Here is a 13,180-nt window from a genome sequence, read left to right as displayed (position 1 = left end):
CCCAGTTGTGCTCTCCTGTGTCAGTGGTAGGACCTGCTCAGCCCACACATCTGAGCATCAGTTACCCCAGCACAGCCTGCCACCTGACCAATTGTGGACAGAGAGCATTCTGGAGAGGGGAAGGGGTTGGTAGTGTCTGATGATACTGGAAGACCAAGCACTAAAGAGTTGAATGGATTTCATAGTGAGGACTTCGTTAGTAACTCAGAGAGCACTTTTGATGGAGAGATGAGAGGTAAGGAAGTAGACACAGGAAACATGGACAGCCTCTCAGGACATGTGGCCAGGAGGGTAGAGGAAGTGAGGATATTGGTAGCTGACAGAGTGTCTTGAAGTTTGGTTCTGGTGTCCTTTGTTAGAAATACAGACAGAAAATCCCCCCTTACCTGCTCTTCCCTGTCACTGCTCACCTTGGTTCTCGGATCAATGAGGCTGACCCCATACTTGTTGATGGCAATTAAGAGGATCTCAGGAAAGTTTGGCTCTGTAGTTTGCTAGTTTAAATAAAAAAAAAGTCAGATGGGGAACCCAGAGCAGGAAATGTTTTGTACATTTGGGGAGAAATAAAGCTGCCCCCAGCTGGGCTTAAGTCTGCCTCTCCCCCGACAACCTCAAGTTTCTACCTCTTCTGGATCCTCAGCTCTACCCTGAATCCTTTCATGGGTCCCCAGCAACTGGCAAGAGTTTCATCCCTTCTGTCCTCTTCTCTAGGAGTCCCTGAGGTCTCTCTCTCTCTCAGCTCTAAAGTCTCTCATCCTTAAAAGACCTCTCTGAACCCTATACTTGCCTCTAGATGCACTTGCCTACCTCTCTTTCTTGCACAGCCAAGCTGTGTCAAAGGGCCCCCGTCCCAGGTGTGTAGTGAGGCCACCACTCCTCTCCATTCTGACCTGTCCCCTCACGCCTCATGCCCATCCCCTCGCGCCAGTCTCTTCTCCATTCTCCTGCCTCTGGTCCCGTCAACCCTGTTCAAAACCCTCCAGGGCTGGGCACCGCCTTCAGGAGGAAACCTACCTGCCTCTCACCGCAGTCTGCTCGCCTCACACCTCATGCCCATCCACACTCATCCACTTGCGTTTCCTGCCCATGCCTGAGCTCTCACACTTCTGGGTCTTTGCTCAGGCCAGACTGTCTGCCAGGAACACTGCCCCCAGGGTCTCCCTGGAAAGCTCAGGTGCTGCCTCTCCCAGGAAGCCTTCTCAGCCTTCACCGTGTGGTTGGGCCTCCCAGGCTCTGCCACCTCCATGAGGGCTCCCCACTGTCACACAGATCATCCTCTGTTACTCTGACCTCTGTACACATCTGCCTCCCCTGCCAGGCGAGGTGCTGGCCCCTCAGTGTCCTAGGACTGAGCCCAGGGCCCAGTACTTAGCTGAGACACCTAGCTGGGACAAAGCTCAGGGTCATTTCCTCCTTTCAGTCCCAGGCAGGTGGCAGAGACCACTGTAGTCTCCCCAAGTCATGGGGAGGAGTCCTGGTAACATGTGGTTCCCCTCCCCATCTCTGAGAATCACCCACCCACAGCATACCTTCACCTCAAAGAAGGCTGAGCCGAAGGTGGGCCACTTGAAGATGAGCTTCAGGAAAGCCAGCTTGGCCTCCTCCTTGGACTTCCCCGCGTGCTTGTTGAAATAGGCGACGATGGACTGCAGAGGGAGGGTGGGTCAGAGTCCTCTCCCCTGCCAGTCCTGCCCCCTGCACTGTCAGCAGCTGCCATGGGCCACGGGGGGCCAGCAGTCTCCCACTAACACCAGTTAACGGACTCTTGACAGCCCTTCCCTCCCCAAAGCAAGCAGGTCAAACAGTATCAAGGAAAATCGGGCCACCTTAGTAACCAAGACCACACAAATAGCTGCAAAGTGACCAGCTGAATTTACAGGGGTCACAAGAGATACTTCCCTGGGCTACTGTCCAGCACCTGCCCCCTTGACCCTGGGGTGTCCAGAGACCCATTCGGAAGTGGGGGGGGGGCCTGTTCCCACTGTCTCCCTCTGTGCTCACCCGCTTCCAGTCGTCAGGCGAGACCTGCCGGATGAGGTCCTGGGGCACCAGCTCCCGGAGCAGCTTGGGGATACTGGGGAAGTAGGACTTGTCCTCCTCGAACTTGACCCTATAGATGAGCGCCCCCAGCTGCAGCACCTCTTCCCGCGTGCACTTGTGGTAGCCTCGGAGGTACTTGGGCAACTCCTGCCAGAGACAGAGAAGGTCACAGGCGTGGAGGCACCTGGGGGAAGCAGGCTTCTCCCCTTAAACACCTCCACCGTGAGGCTGGGTCCACCTGCTCCCCAAGGTGGGATGGCACAGGACAGGGAAACAGCCTTATGCCGCACAGAGGCAGTGCTTTACAATTTTAAATCAGAGCCAGGGGTGAATATCATCTCATTTACCCTCATAACAGTCCAGTGAGGCAAGCAGCTCCATTTCAAAGATGCAGACACTCAGAGGGACCAGCTGGGGCACCTGAGACTATTCCATAACTCTAGCCCCCCCACCAGGCCTGTCCTTCCTTGGGAAAAAGCCTCTCTGGCTGGCCACCTCCCACTGTGTTCCCTTGAGACCCACAGGCTTCCTCAGCAGCACCAGCCCCTTCCCCACCTTTCAGACCCAGAACCACAGTCGCTGAAGATGAGCTGACCGAAAGCAAAGATGAAGCCTCTAACGCTGCCCACAGGCTTCTGGAAACTTAACAACCATCTTATCCACTCTCTGAAGAGTAGGGAACCGAGGACGCCCTGAAGACACACTGCAGAGCAGGAACTACCCACCCACCTTGGGGTCTACTCAGCAGGTCTCTGCTTTCACAGTCAGTACTCAAGGCGGCTGCACAAGCACAGCCCCGAGCTACCGGGCAGCTCACCTGGTAATAGTGGAAGATGGAATCGGCCATGGGGTCCTTCCCCGGCACTGTGGTGGTCCACAGCTTCTTCATGAAGAACACTTGGTAGGTCAGCGAGGGCACGACTCCTGAGGCAGAGGGCAGGCGGTCACCCAGAAGATGCCAGCACAGAGGGCTGTCCAGCCCAGCACCAGCCCCGGAGGAAGCCCCAGCCTGGGGCCCCACCCACTTGGGCCTCAGGTATGGCACTCAGCCAGCACCTGCCAGCCCCAGACCTCAGACGATCCCAGGACTCAGCCTCACGTTACCATCCCTGACAGGCCGGGCTTTCTTTATCCAGTCCGTCAGATGTCGTACAAAGTCGAAGAAGAAGTCATTCTCAGGGACGCTGATGACCTAGGGACACGGTCGTTCTAGTCCACTCATTTTAATTTGAGCAATACTGAGTTCTCTGATTTTCCCACCCAAGGCCTCCCTGACAACCCCTTCTCCAGAAAGATTCCTGCTTGCAGCCAGGGTGGGTGTCTGTGGATCAGCCCCATCTTGCCCCAATTTTGCCTGCCGAGTGTCTGGCCAGTGACAGTGACTCCACTCATTCAGCAAAGAGTCACTGATCACTGCCCTAGGACCCTGGGAAAAAAAGGCTGAGATGGCGGCCCAGTCCCTGCTTTGGACATTCTCTGGCATCCGTTTCCTGAGCCACTCACAGACTCTAAGTCCCTCCCACCCAGGTCCAGGACCTCACCGATCACTTCGGGTCACAGTGTCTGGTACAGGGTCAGACTAGTAAGGAGACAGACATGAATTCACACAGAACTCTGGGTGAGCAACAAGGGGAAGCACCTGACCTGTACAAGGGTCAGGGAAGCCCCCAAGGGAAGGGCTTTAGAGCTGGACCTTTGTCCCCCCACATTTATGTCCATGGAAGTCAATGAGGGGCGGAGGCAGGGCCCTGTGCTTCAGAGCCACACCTACCTGGATCTGAGTCCCTGCTGTGTGATCTGGGATAAGTTACTTAACCTTTCTGAGCCCAGGGACTTGTGATCTATTAGTGGGGATAGTCACCCTCTCTCTTCAAGGGCTTTTTCAGAGGTGAACTGAGAGCCTGGCAGCTGAGGGACCAGTCAAATCAAATCTGGAAAGTACATGTGTTGGGGGGCAGGGTGAGGAGCCTAGTGTGTCCAGAACCCAGAGTGCCATGTGGATCCCAAGAGAGCTGTAGCCAGGCTGTGCAATGGCTCAGAGGAGAGAGATATAGGGACAGCGGCTGCATGGAAGGGGCCACTGCAGGGATGTAAGGAGGAGGCAGAATCAGAGGCCGTGTGCAAGAGTGCCTCTTCCTCTCTTGCCCCATCCTTCCTTCTGTCTCTCTCCCTACCCCCACCGTCCCATAAGCTCCCAGAGGCCCAGCAAATTTCCCAGTAGACAGCCCAACAGCAGGTAGATTAGCAACCAATGACCACCCATGACCTACCTTATCTACAATTTTGACAAAGAGGCTGAATCCCTCGGAGGACTTGAGGAGCAGCCGGGCGGCGATATTCTGGCAGAAGTCCTTGGCCTTGGTGCTGGACTCCACCTCAAAGGCCTGGTGCGGGGAAGCACTTGCTGGGCTCCGGCAGGGCCTCTTGCACCTCTAATGGCTGGGCCTCAGATAGAGCCCCTTCCCATTCAAGACACCCTCCTTCTGAGGGGGCTTCCCCAGAGCTCAGCACAATGCTTAAGTACACAAACTGTTGCTGCTAAGTCACTTCAGTCGTGTCCGACTCTGTGCGACCCCAGAGACGGCAGCCTACCAGGCTCCCCCATCCCTGGGATTCTCCAGGCAAGAATGCTGGAGTGGGTTGCCATTTCCTTCTCCAATGCATGAAAGTGAAATGTGAAAGTGAAGTCACTTCAGTCGTGTCCAACTCTGTGCGACCCCAGAGACGGCAGCCTACCAGGCTTCTCCATCCATGGAATTTTCCAGGCAAGAGTACTGGAGTGGGGTGCCACTGCCTTCTCCAGTATACAAACTACTATGTATAAAAGAAACAAGCTACAAGGATATACTGTACAACACAGGGAATATAGCCAATATTTTATAATAACTATAAATGGAATACAGCCTTGAAAAACTGTGATTCATGGGCTCCCCTGGTGGCTCAATGGTAAAGAATCTGCCTGCCAATGCAGAAGGCATGGGTTCAAACCCTGATCCAAGAAGATCCCACATGCCTCAGAGCAACAAAGCCTGTGAGCCACAACTAGTGAGGCTGTGCTCTAGAGCCCAGGAACCACAACTGCTGAAGGCTGCGTCCCGAGAGCCTGTGCTCCGCAACAAGAGAAGCCACCACAGTGAGAAGCCTCTGCGCCGCAACAAAGAGCAACCCCCGCTCACCGCAACTAGAGAAAAGTCTGCGCAGCAACGAAGACCAAGCACAGCCAAAAAAATAATAAAATCATCTTCAAAATGGTGAATCACTGTGTTGTACAGCTGACACTCATAATATTATACATGAACTATACTTCCATTAAAAATAAATTAAAAAAAAAGTAAAAGCACCTCCTGTCTGGATCTTCCCAGATGGTGCCCTTCCCAACCCCCCAAGAAGTTTCAAGCCTTGGCCTCCAGGGTCCTGGGTGTGGCCGTACAAGCATGAGTGACGGCAGAGGCCAAGGAAGCGCAGAAGAGACAGAGCGGGTGGAATAAAAGAGACTGAAGAAGGGAGAAAACAAACTCCAGAAAGGTGAGGCGTCATGAGGGAGGAAGCCGCCCAGACGGGTTGAGAGGGATAGGTGAGTCCAGGGAAGTTTAGAAGAAGGAGGGCAGTTTGGGGGTCGGGGGGGATGTTCCATGTAACCTTCCACCAGGGTCAGGAAAGGATTTTAGCAAGATTTTCTGTCCTTGTGTCTAGAATCCTAAAATAGTATTTCTGAGTCTCTAGTCTCTAAACAAGTTGTTAAGCTGCTTTTCAAACCAAAAGTTTCAATGTTGGTCTTGTTTATCTGAATGAGATGCTATGCTGGGATGGGGAAGGGAGAATAGATCAGAAGTCAGCCTGACCAAATGGGTGTGACAAGAAGACAAATAAGACCTCTGCCCAGGGGACCAAGGTAGACGAGACTCAGGTCAAGTGAAAAGGAGGAAAGGGGTCTGCAGGAGAGTGGACTTAGGACAACAGGGGAGGTCTGGGGCTGTGGAGCAGGCAGGCCTGTGCCCAGGAACAGAATGGGCATCGGGAGGTGACATCAACACAGAGCTCAACTCGGAGGGAGAAAGCACGTTCCTGCAAGACAGAGACTCCTCCGAGAAAGGGAGGGATGACCTTGTCAAGGAAGCTGATCCAGTTAGTGGGAGGCTAGACCAGGAACCCAAGGGCTCCTGACCCAAGGAGTCTATGGCCCCAGCTCCACTGAGGGGCAGGACAATGGGGGCAAAGATGGGGGTGGTAGGGGAGAGGCATCAGGGCTGCCCCATGTCCCCAAGGGAGCCACGTCCTTCAGGGGCACCCACAGACGAAGAAGCCAGAGTCCCTTACCTCGTCAGTGTCATCAGGAAAGTAGACCTTGTGGAAAATCTGGGTGGTTTTGTGCTGGATGGCTTCCACCTCCACCAAGTGTGGGGGGTACTTCCGGGACCCATTTCTGAAAACCAGGTGAAGAAGGGAGGGGCCAAGTCACGAAGTAGCCATGGGAAGCAGAGAACAGAGGGAACTTCGGAGTCAGGCAAACCCCAGTCCTAATCCCTGTCCACCACTTCCTACTAGGTGACAGTCACAAACTCAAGGCTTTTGTTCCTCATCTGTAAAACAAGATTATAATGGTACCCACCAATAGGGATGCGGAGGGGACCGAATGAAGCAAAGGACGCAAGTGAGCTTCACAGAGTATGCAGTGCAACCCTGGCATCTGCCTCCCCAACAGACTTGACAGAAAATAGCTTTCTGAGCAACCAGACTCTCAAGATGTCCAGAATGGTACTAGGCACTGCAACCTTTGTCTACTGGGCAGCTGTGGGACCCCAAAAATGGGTCCCAACCACTGTCATGACCTCAGCATCGCCAAGGGACTTGTCTCCCTAGCCCATGTGGCCGGAAGCCCATCCCAGGGCCCACACTGTGCCCGCTGCCCCCCGTCCCTTGCAGACGGCCGTACCTCAGGGCTTTCTGAAGTCGCTGCAGGCAGTCGATGGCAAGTGGGCAGTGTTTGCGGGACTGCAGGAAGCGCTGCACGTGGGGCAGGAGGATGTTGCTGGGTGGGAAGAGCCCTGTGCACAACCAGAGTAGCTCCCAGCCCCGCTCCTCACTGTACCTGCGGGAAGAGGCATGGTGTCCAGCAGGGCTCCTCACCAGGGCAGCACATGCCTGCCCTCACCCCCACCCTTCTCTGAGACCAACATGGACCCACCCACCCAACAGTCAGATCCAAATATGCTACTCAAAGTGTGGTCAACCAACCTGCCCCAGGCCACACACTTACTTGTCACTCGGAGGCAAAGTGCTTGTGCCAAAATGAAAATCACTATGTCACCAAGCACTCTGGGTTCAGTTAAGTTTGTTTGTTTGTTTGTTTTTTTAAGCAAGACTTTCCTATGAAGGAAGCAGTATGTGGTTTATTCTGGCAGGAGCTTTTTAACTCGCCTGTTACTTGAAGCAAGAGACACAGGTTCGATCCCTGGGTCAGGAAGATGCCCTGAAGGAGGAAAATGGCAACCCACTCCAGTATCCTTGCCTGGAGAATTCCATGGACAGAGGAGCCTGGCGGGCTATGGTTCAGGGGGTTGCAAAGTCAGACACGACTGAGCAACTGAGCACAATGAGCATGATTACTTGAGCAGCACTGAGTTAGACCAGCCCCAGAGCTCCCTCAGGCACTCCTCTGAGCTCCCTGGGCCTGGAAAGAGGGAAGCTTGGAGGGCTTCCAGAAGGAGGTGGCATCTGATCCAGGCTTGGAAGGATGAGGCAAATTCTAACATGCAGAGGATATGAAAGGTTTTCTTGGCTGTGGGCATGTACAAAAGTTTAGCTGTGTGAAAAGATCTGACATGTGGTCCAGTGGTGGATTTTTGTAAGAGATGGAGAGAGTGACAAGGCTAGGGAGGGAGGTGGAGGCCTGGGAATAAGGGGAGAGAGTGGGGCTTGTCTCTGGCTCTGAGATGAGCATGTGTGTGACTCCCCCTCCTGCCACAGTCTGGACCATCAGGGAGGAGGTGACACCCTCCGGGTCACCCCCAGCCCATGAGAATTTATGGCCAGAGCTTCTGACAGACAGCCTGCTCAGCCTGAGTGAGGGACGGGACAACTGCTCAGGAGATGCACCCACAGGCAGACAGTGGCATCTGGGCAGGAGACAGGTGTCCAGAGGAGGTGTCCAGGCAGGGGTTAGCGGGAAATGAGGAGGAGCTGGGGCTGTTCAACTTGGGGGAGGACAGACTCCAAGGGCACAGCCACCACCTTTGGTTCTTGACCCTCCTCCATGGACCTTGAGGGAGAGCCCCGAGGACACCTTCCTGCTCCAAATGAAGGACGATGGCTCCCAGGCAGAGCTGCTGCTGCCTCGGCAGGAAGTGAGCTCCCCGTCTTACCTTCAGCTATTAGCCCCAGGGGTGGGGGCCTGCCCCTCACCCTCCCACCACCCTCCCACCACCCTCCCACCACCCTCCCCTCACCCTCTCCTCACCCTCTCCTCACCCTCCCACCACCCCGGCAAACCTGATGTGGTTGTCAGTCAGCTGCTTCAGGATCTGCACATACACCTCGTCCTTGAGGGGCTCGGCCTTCAGGGCTCCCTCGAAGATCTGGTCGGTGAGCTCATTGACGGAGCGCATCCTCTTGGACGGGTAGTCACCCATGTACTTGAGCACAGGTGGGGAGCCGTCAAGGAAGGCAGTGGCCAATCAGGGAGCACTGGCCAGGAGGCAGGCGGCCACTCTCTCCAACAGGGTTTGCCCTCCCTGACCCTGTGGCCCTGGCCTCAGGCTACTTACCCAGGAGATCAGCATAGTGTGCCAACACTGCCCTGCATGCCCGCTGCCCACCCTCTCTCCCCAGGTCCTCTGGCCACCCTGCTCCAGGCCCCAACCTCACAACAGGAATCCTTACAGCAACCAGAACCAACTTTCCAAACCCCAAATCCAACTGTACCACTCCCCGTGGCTGCAGGACACAGTCCCAGCTTCTTAACAGGCTTGGGGAACCTTTCATCCATCGGCCCAGGTCTTTGAATTCCCTTCTTGAACTCTACGCTCTAGCTGTGCTCAGTTAATCTGTGCCCTTGAAACAGCCAGGCTTTGTTTTGTCTCAGGGCCTTTACGCACGCTTCTCCCTCTGTCAGGAACATTCTTCACCCATCTCCCCTTGGACGGGCCCAGGCGGGTCTCCAGCCTAGATGTCATTTCGTCCAGGAAGCCCTCCCTGTTCTCCAAGGCCAGGTCAGGCCACTGTGCTGTCGGGCCCCATCACAGCACTGACCCTGACCAGCATGCCTCCCCTCTCAAATCAATTACAGGCACCATGAGGCCAGAGTCTGCTCACCCCCGTGTCTCCATGCCTGGCCAGCACACGGCACAGTTTAAATCTGTCAACCAAATGACAGGGTGTGAGGAGACAGCGGATGGGGCAGCCCCCGGCACCCTGGTAAGGGAGTCACCCCGTCAGCATCCCTCCATGTCTGCCCAGGCCCCAGCAGGGCCCCTTGGAAGGAAGTAGGTGACGAACACCCTAGAGGCCCAGCCTGGTCCCACCCTCCCCTGGGGGACCCCTCCCTGTGGCCCCTGCCTGCCCTCCATGTCACCCCCCACCCCCTGTGGGTGCGGATATCAGTGAAGGCCATGCAGGCCTCCTGTGAGAGCTCCTCGCTGCCCAGGATCTTCTTGAGCAGGGCCTGCTTGAGCGGCTCCCGCGTGTGGCTCCACAGCCGGTCCTTGCCGCGGGCCTTGGACACCATGACGCGGCTCAGTGTGTGCTTGGGTGGGGGCCTGCAGAGCACAGACAGTTGGCACCGACGGCCAGGTTATAACTCCAGCCCCATCCCACCCCGTGCAGGAGGCTGAGCATAGGGAACCGGCCCTGCACTTCCCTGCTGTCCCCTGTGACCAGGGATGAGTCACCAGCTCTGCCCAGGCCTTACTTTCTCAGCTGACAAATAGAGACACTAACAAGGCTGGCTGGGCCCCGGCCAGCCCTGCCTACCTCCCCAGCCTGCTCGCCCTGGCTCCTCTCTGCTCCCTCTGCTCAGGCCATGGCATGCACTGCCCATGGCACTCCTCCACCCAGCAGCCCAGACACCACTTGCCCCAGGAAGCCTCCTCTCCATCTCCACCCCTACCCAGCATCTCCATCACAACACCAGGCACACAGGACAACAGCTGCCTGGTTTCACGCCTGCCTCCCCACCAGGACTGAGTCCATGAGGCAAGAACAGGCTCACGTCCTGAGTGCCCAGGACTCCACCTAGGGCAGCATAGCCACAGGATCTCAAATGAAGGAAGGATAAGATGACACAACATGAGAAGGGTCACCTCGATAGACTGAAACTGCCCTCTGGCTCCCTCTGACCAGGCCCTTCTCACAGATGGGGGCACCACAATGTGACCCCACTACGCAGACCAGAGAGTAGCAGAAGCCTGTAGTTCCTCGCCTGTCTCCCTTTCCCCATCACCTGAAGTAGTCGTAGGAAAACTCCTCCAGTGTGTAGGGCTTGGTGCGCGCCTCGGGCTCTGCCGTTCGCAGCTGCAGGAGTCGGATAACATCCTGCCTCTGGTCGGGGGTCATGGTGACCAGGGCCTAGAGACCAAGAGACAGGAGCTGAAGTCAGCTCTCCAACTAGGGGCCCTGGATCAACATGGTAAAGCCCACAGCCTTCTTGACTGGGGCTGGGGAAGACTGCCTTCTTGGGGGTGGGCCCTGGGCCTGTCTGACCCGGGAGCCCCTTTCTTTCTGGGGAATCTCTGACATTACCACTGCCTCCATCATGCTGGGCTTAAGACCCTTCCCTCAGTGCCCTGTCTCAACGAGGTGGGGTCATCAGAAAGCCTGGACAAGGCAGGGGACACAGTGTGAGAAGTGGCTCAGGAAACATCTGGAAAGCTGGGTTCCGAGTCCTCAGTGTTGGCTAGGGGGATGGGAAGGGAGATTCCAGAGGAGCCAGGGCCTGCCTTCCCAGCTCTGACCTCACTGCCTTTTTAGACAGGGCAAGCCCCATCCCCGTCCTCCCATCCCCTAGGCCACTCTCCTCTGATCCCCCAGCCGGGGCAGGTCCTCATCTGAAGCAGTTTCTAGGCTCCTCTCCACCTGGGACCAGTTTAATAGTTGCCCCAACTTTTAAGTTTGTGGTCCCATGAGACCCCTGGATCATCTTCATAGAAGGTGCACAGCATGAATCTACAGTAATCCCCCACTCTTATTTTATGATGTGGGAATAAGACAAGGAGGGGCCAGAGGAGCCTCCCATCCATCTACCACCCCCAGCCAGCCACATACCACAATCTCCCTCGGTGGCATAGTGACAGTAGGCATGACATAAACGCAGTCAGTGGGGAAGTCCCCACGCTGCTTGGTCCTCTCGTTGATGCCGCTGGCCCAGCCCGAGTTCATCACCTGTTCGCCCGTGTCGTGGTCCAGGATGAGGAGGTCCCCCTTGGCGAAGCTGAGGAAGCCGGACTCCTCGCCCGCTGGAAGGCAGAGGTGGGCGGGGCCGCACAGGTGTCGGGGGAGGGGCAGAGAGGTCCGAGGTGGGTTGGAGCACCTTTATTTGGGTTGATGATCTATAAGCCGCTCCTCCCCACTGGAACTGAGGCCCTGTCCCTCTCAGGTCTGCTCAGGAGCCACCTTGCCACAACCCCCCACACAGACACAGTCGTTGGTCGAAAGCCTTCCATGGCTCCTCACTGTCCTAAAAGATATTCCTCGACAGGCTCACAAGGCCTATTGCTGGTGACTGTCTTTCTGACTTCCTCTGCCTCCGCCTTCTTGCCCCTTCCACCTTCCCTCACCCATTTCAGCCAAACCGATCTATCTGCAGTTCCCAGCCTCCAACCTGTGCTCTCCAGCCTCAGCTCTGTGATCCTCTCTGCCCCAAACATTCTGCTCACACAAATGTCCTCCCTGAACCCCAGGCTGCATGGGGGCCACTTCCCCCAACCCAGGTTCCCATAGCCTCTGAGCTTCCCAGGTCACTGCTCTGTCACAGGGACTGTCACGGTCTGCTCCCACCCCTTCCCCACGACGGCAGGGCTGGGGTTCATCTCTTTCTCGAGCTCTGCCCAGGACCTCAAAGGCCTATGGACCAGGGATGCACGGTTTATAGTTGCTATTGCTATCATCACTTGAAGATGGTATTTGGGGAACACTGAGGAGGAACCCCTGATCTCATGTGGAGAAAGTGGCAGGTGATAAGTATGTAGGATCAGGGGGAGGGAGGTTTCCCATGGGGCACAGATCAAAGGCACAGAGGTGAGCTGTTTGGTCCATTTGGCACAGCAGGTGTCTGGGGAAGGCAGAGTAACAGGCACTTGAGATTTTGAACATCAGGAGAAGGCCAGGGCATGCGATCTACCTAACACCCTGACCCAGGAACTGGCAGCTGGTGCCAGGAGCCACTCACCAGGGTTGGGGTTGTCCTGCAGGGCCACCACATACTTAGACCTCTTGCGGAGCCCCTCCAGGAAGGTGACCACCAGGTCACGGATGTCCTCAGCATTGCTGGAGGTGAAGGTGTACTCATCCCCCTTGATGGTGGCCAGCGTGAAGCTGGGGGCCGCCAACTTCGCTCCCCTGCATGACCAACACGGAGAACAGGGCCCCGTCGGGGTCAGTCCAGCACAGCCCAGGTCAGAGCAGCCCAGCGAGAGCAAGATACGGCACTCCCTGAAGGAGACCAAGGCCAGCCCAGTCAGGAGTGGCCTGACCAGAGAGAGGCCGGCCCAGCCAGGGTGACAAAGGGCCCCGGGAGCCAGAGCTCAGCCTGAGTCAGCCGTGGCTGGGCCAGAGTCATCCATGGCTGGGCCAGAGTCATCCATGGCCTGGGGAGGCCTGCCTGGGGAGCTCACTTCCCTCTTGTTGTCTAATTCCTACTCACCCTTTAGGGCTCAGCCTATCTACCATTTCCTCCAGGAAGCCCTCCCACAGACCTCAGCACACTGGTCCCTACTTGAAAAATGGCTTATTTGATGTCCATCTCCCCTCTCAACTGCAGCTACAAGAGAACAAGGATTATCTTGGCACCACTGCATCCCAGGTGCTCGGTCAGAGCTGGACATGACCCAAGTCTGGCCCACATTGGACACAGCTCAGAGACACTCCTACAAGCCCCGGATGGGGGTGAGGCACTGCTGGGAAGAGTCCCTTGCAGGACCCACTCCCC

General features: G+C 56.3%; 1 protein-coding gene across 5 annotated transcripts in view; it reads right to left on the bottom strand.

Annotated features, from left to right (window-relative positions):
- MYO7A (myosin VIIA) overlaps positions 1 to 13,180 on the bottom strand; it is a 112,645-nt gene that overhangs the window by 13,850 nt on the left and 85,615 nt on the right. For 2 of the 5 annotated variants that reach the window (XR_009490688.1, XM_015474829.3), the window contains exons 35-47: positions 12,422 to 12,591; positions 11,299 to 11,489; positions 10,478 to 10,602; positions 9,637 to 9,794; positions 8,530 to 8,683; positions 6,974 to 7,129; positions 6,358 to 6,463; positions 4,311 to 4,424; positions 3,145 to 3,232; positions 2,858 to 2,964; positions 2,002 to 2,187; positions 1,530 to 1,646; positions 411 to 494 (exon numbers count right to left, since the gene is read on the bottom strand). Coding sequence is in view for 4 of the 5 variants with exons in the window: in XM_015474829.3 (XP_015330315.1) it covers positions 411 to 494; positions 1,530 to 1,646; positions 2,002 to 2,187; positions 2,858 to 2,964; positions 3,145 to 3,232; positions 4,311 to 4,424; positions 6,358 to 6,463; positions 6,974 to 7,129; positions 8,530 to 8,683; positions 9,637 to 9,794; positions 10,478 to 10,602; positions 11,299 to 11,489; positions 12,422 to 12,591 (1,756 nt within the window). In the remaining variant the exon portion in view is untranslated. Of the gene's footprint in view, positions 1 to 410; positions 495 to 1,529; positions 1,647 to 2,001; positions 2,188 to 2,857; positions 2,965 to 3,139; positions 3,233 to 4,310; positions 4,425 to 6,357; positions 6,464 to 6,973; positions 7,130 to 8,529; positions 8,684 to 9,636; positions 9,795 to 10,477; positions 10,603 to 11,298; positions 11,490 to 12,421; positions 12,685 to 13,180 lie in introns of those variants that run through there. The other 3 variants (XM_010812768.4, XM_024975887.2, XM_059875139.1) reach the window with 3 other exon arrangements.

This window comes from Bos taurus, chromosome 15 (assembly GCF_002263795.3).
Source record: "Bos taurus isolate L1 Dominette 01449 registration number 42190680 breed Hereford chromosome 15, ARS-UCD2.0, whole genome shotgun sequence".
NCBI classification, from domain to species: Eukaryota; Metazoa; Chordata; class Mammalia; order Artiodactyla; family Bovidae; genus Bos; species Bos taurus.
The sequence above is the reverse complement of the archived record's forward strand: the minus strand, read 5'-3'. Positions and strand labels throughout refer to the sequence as shown.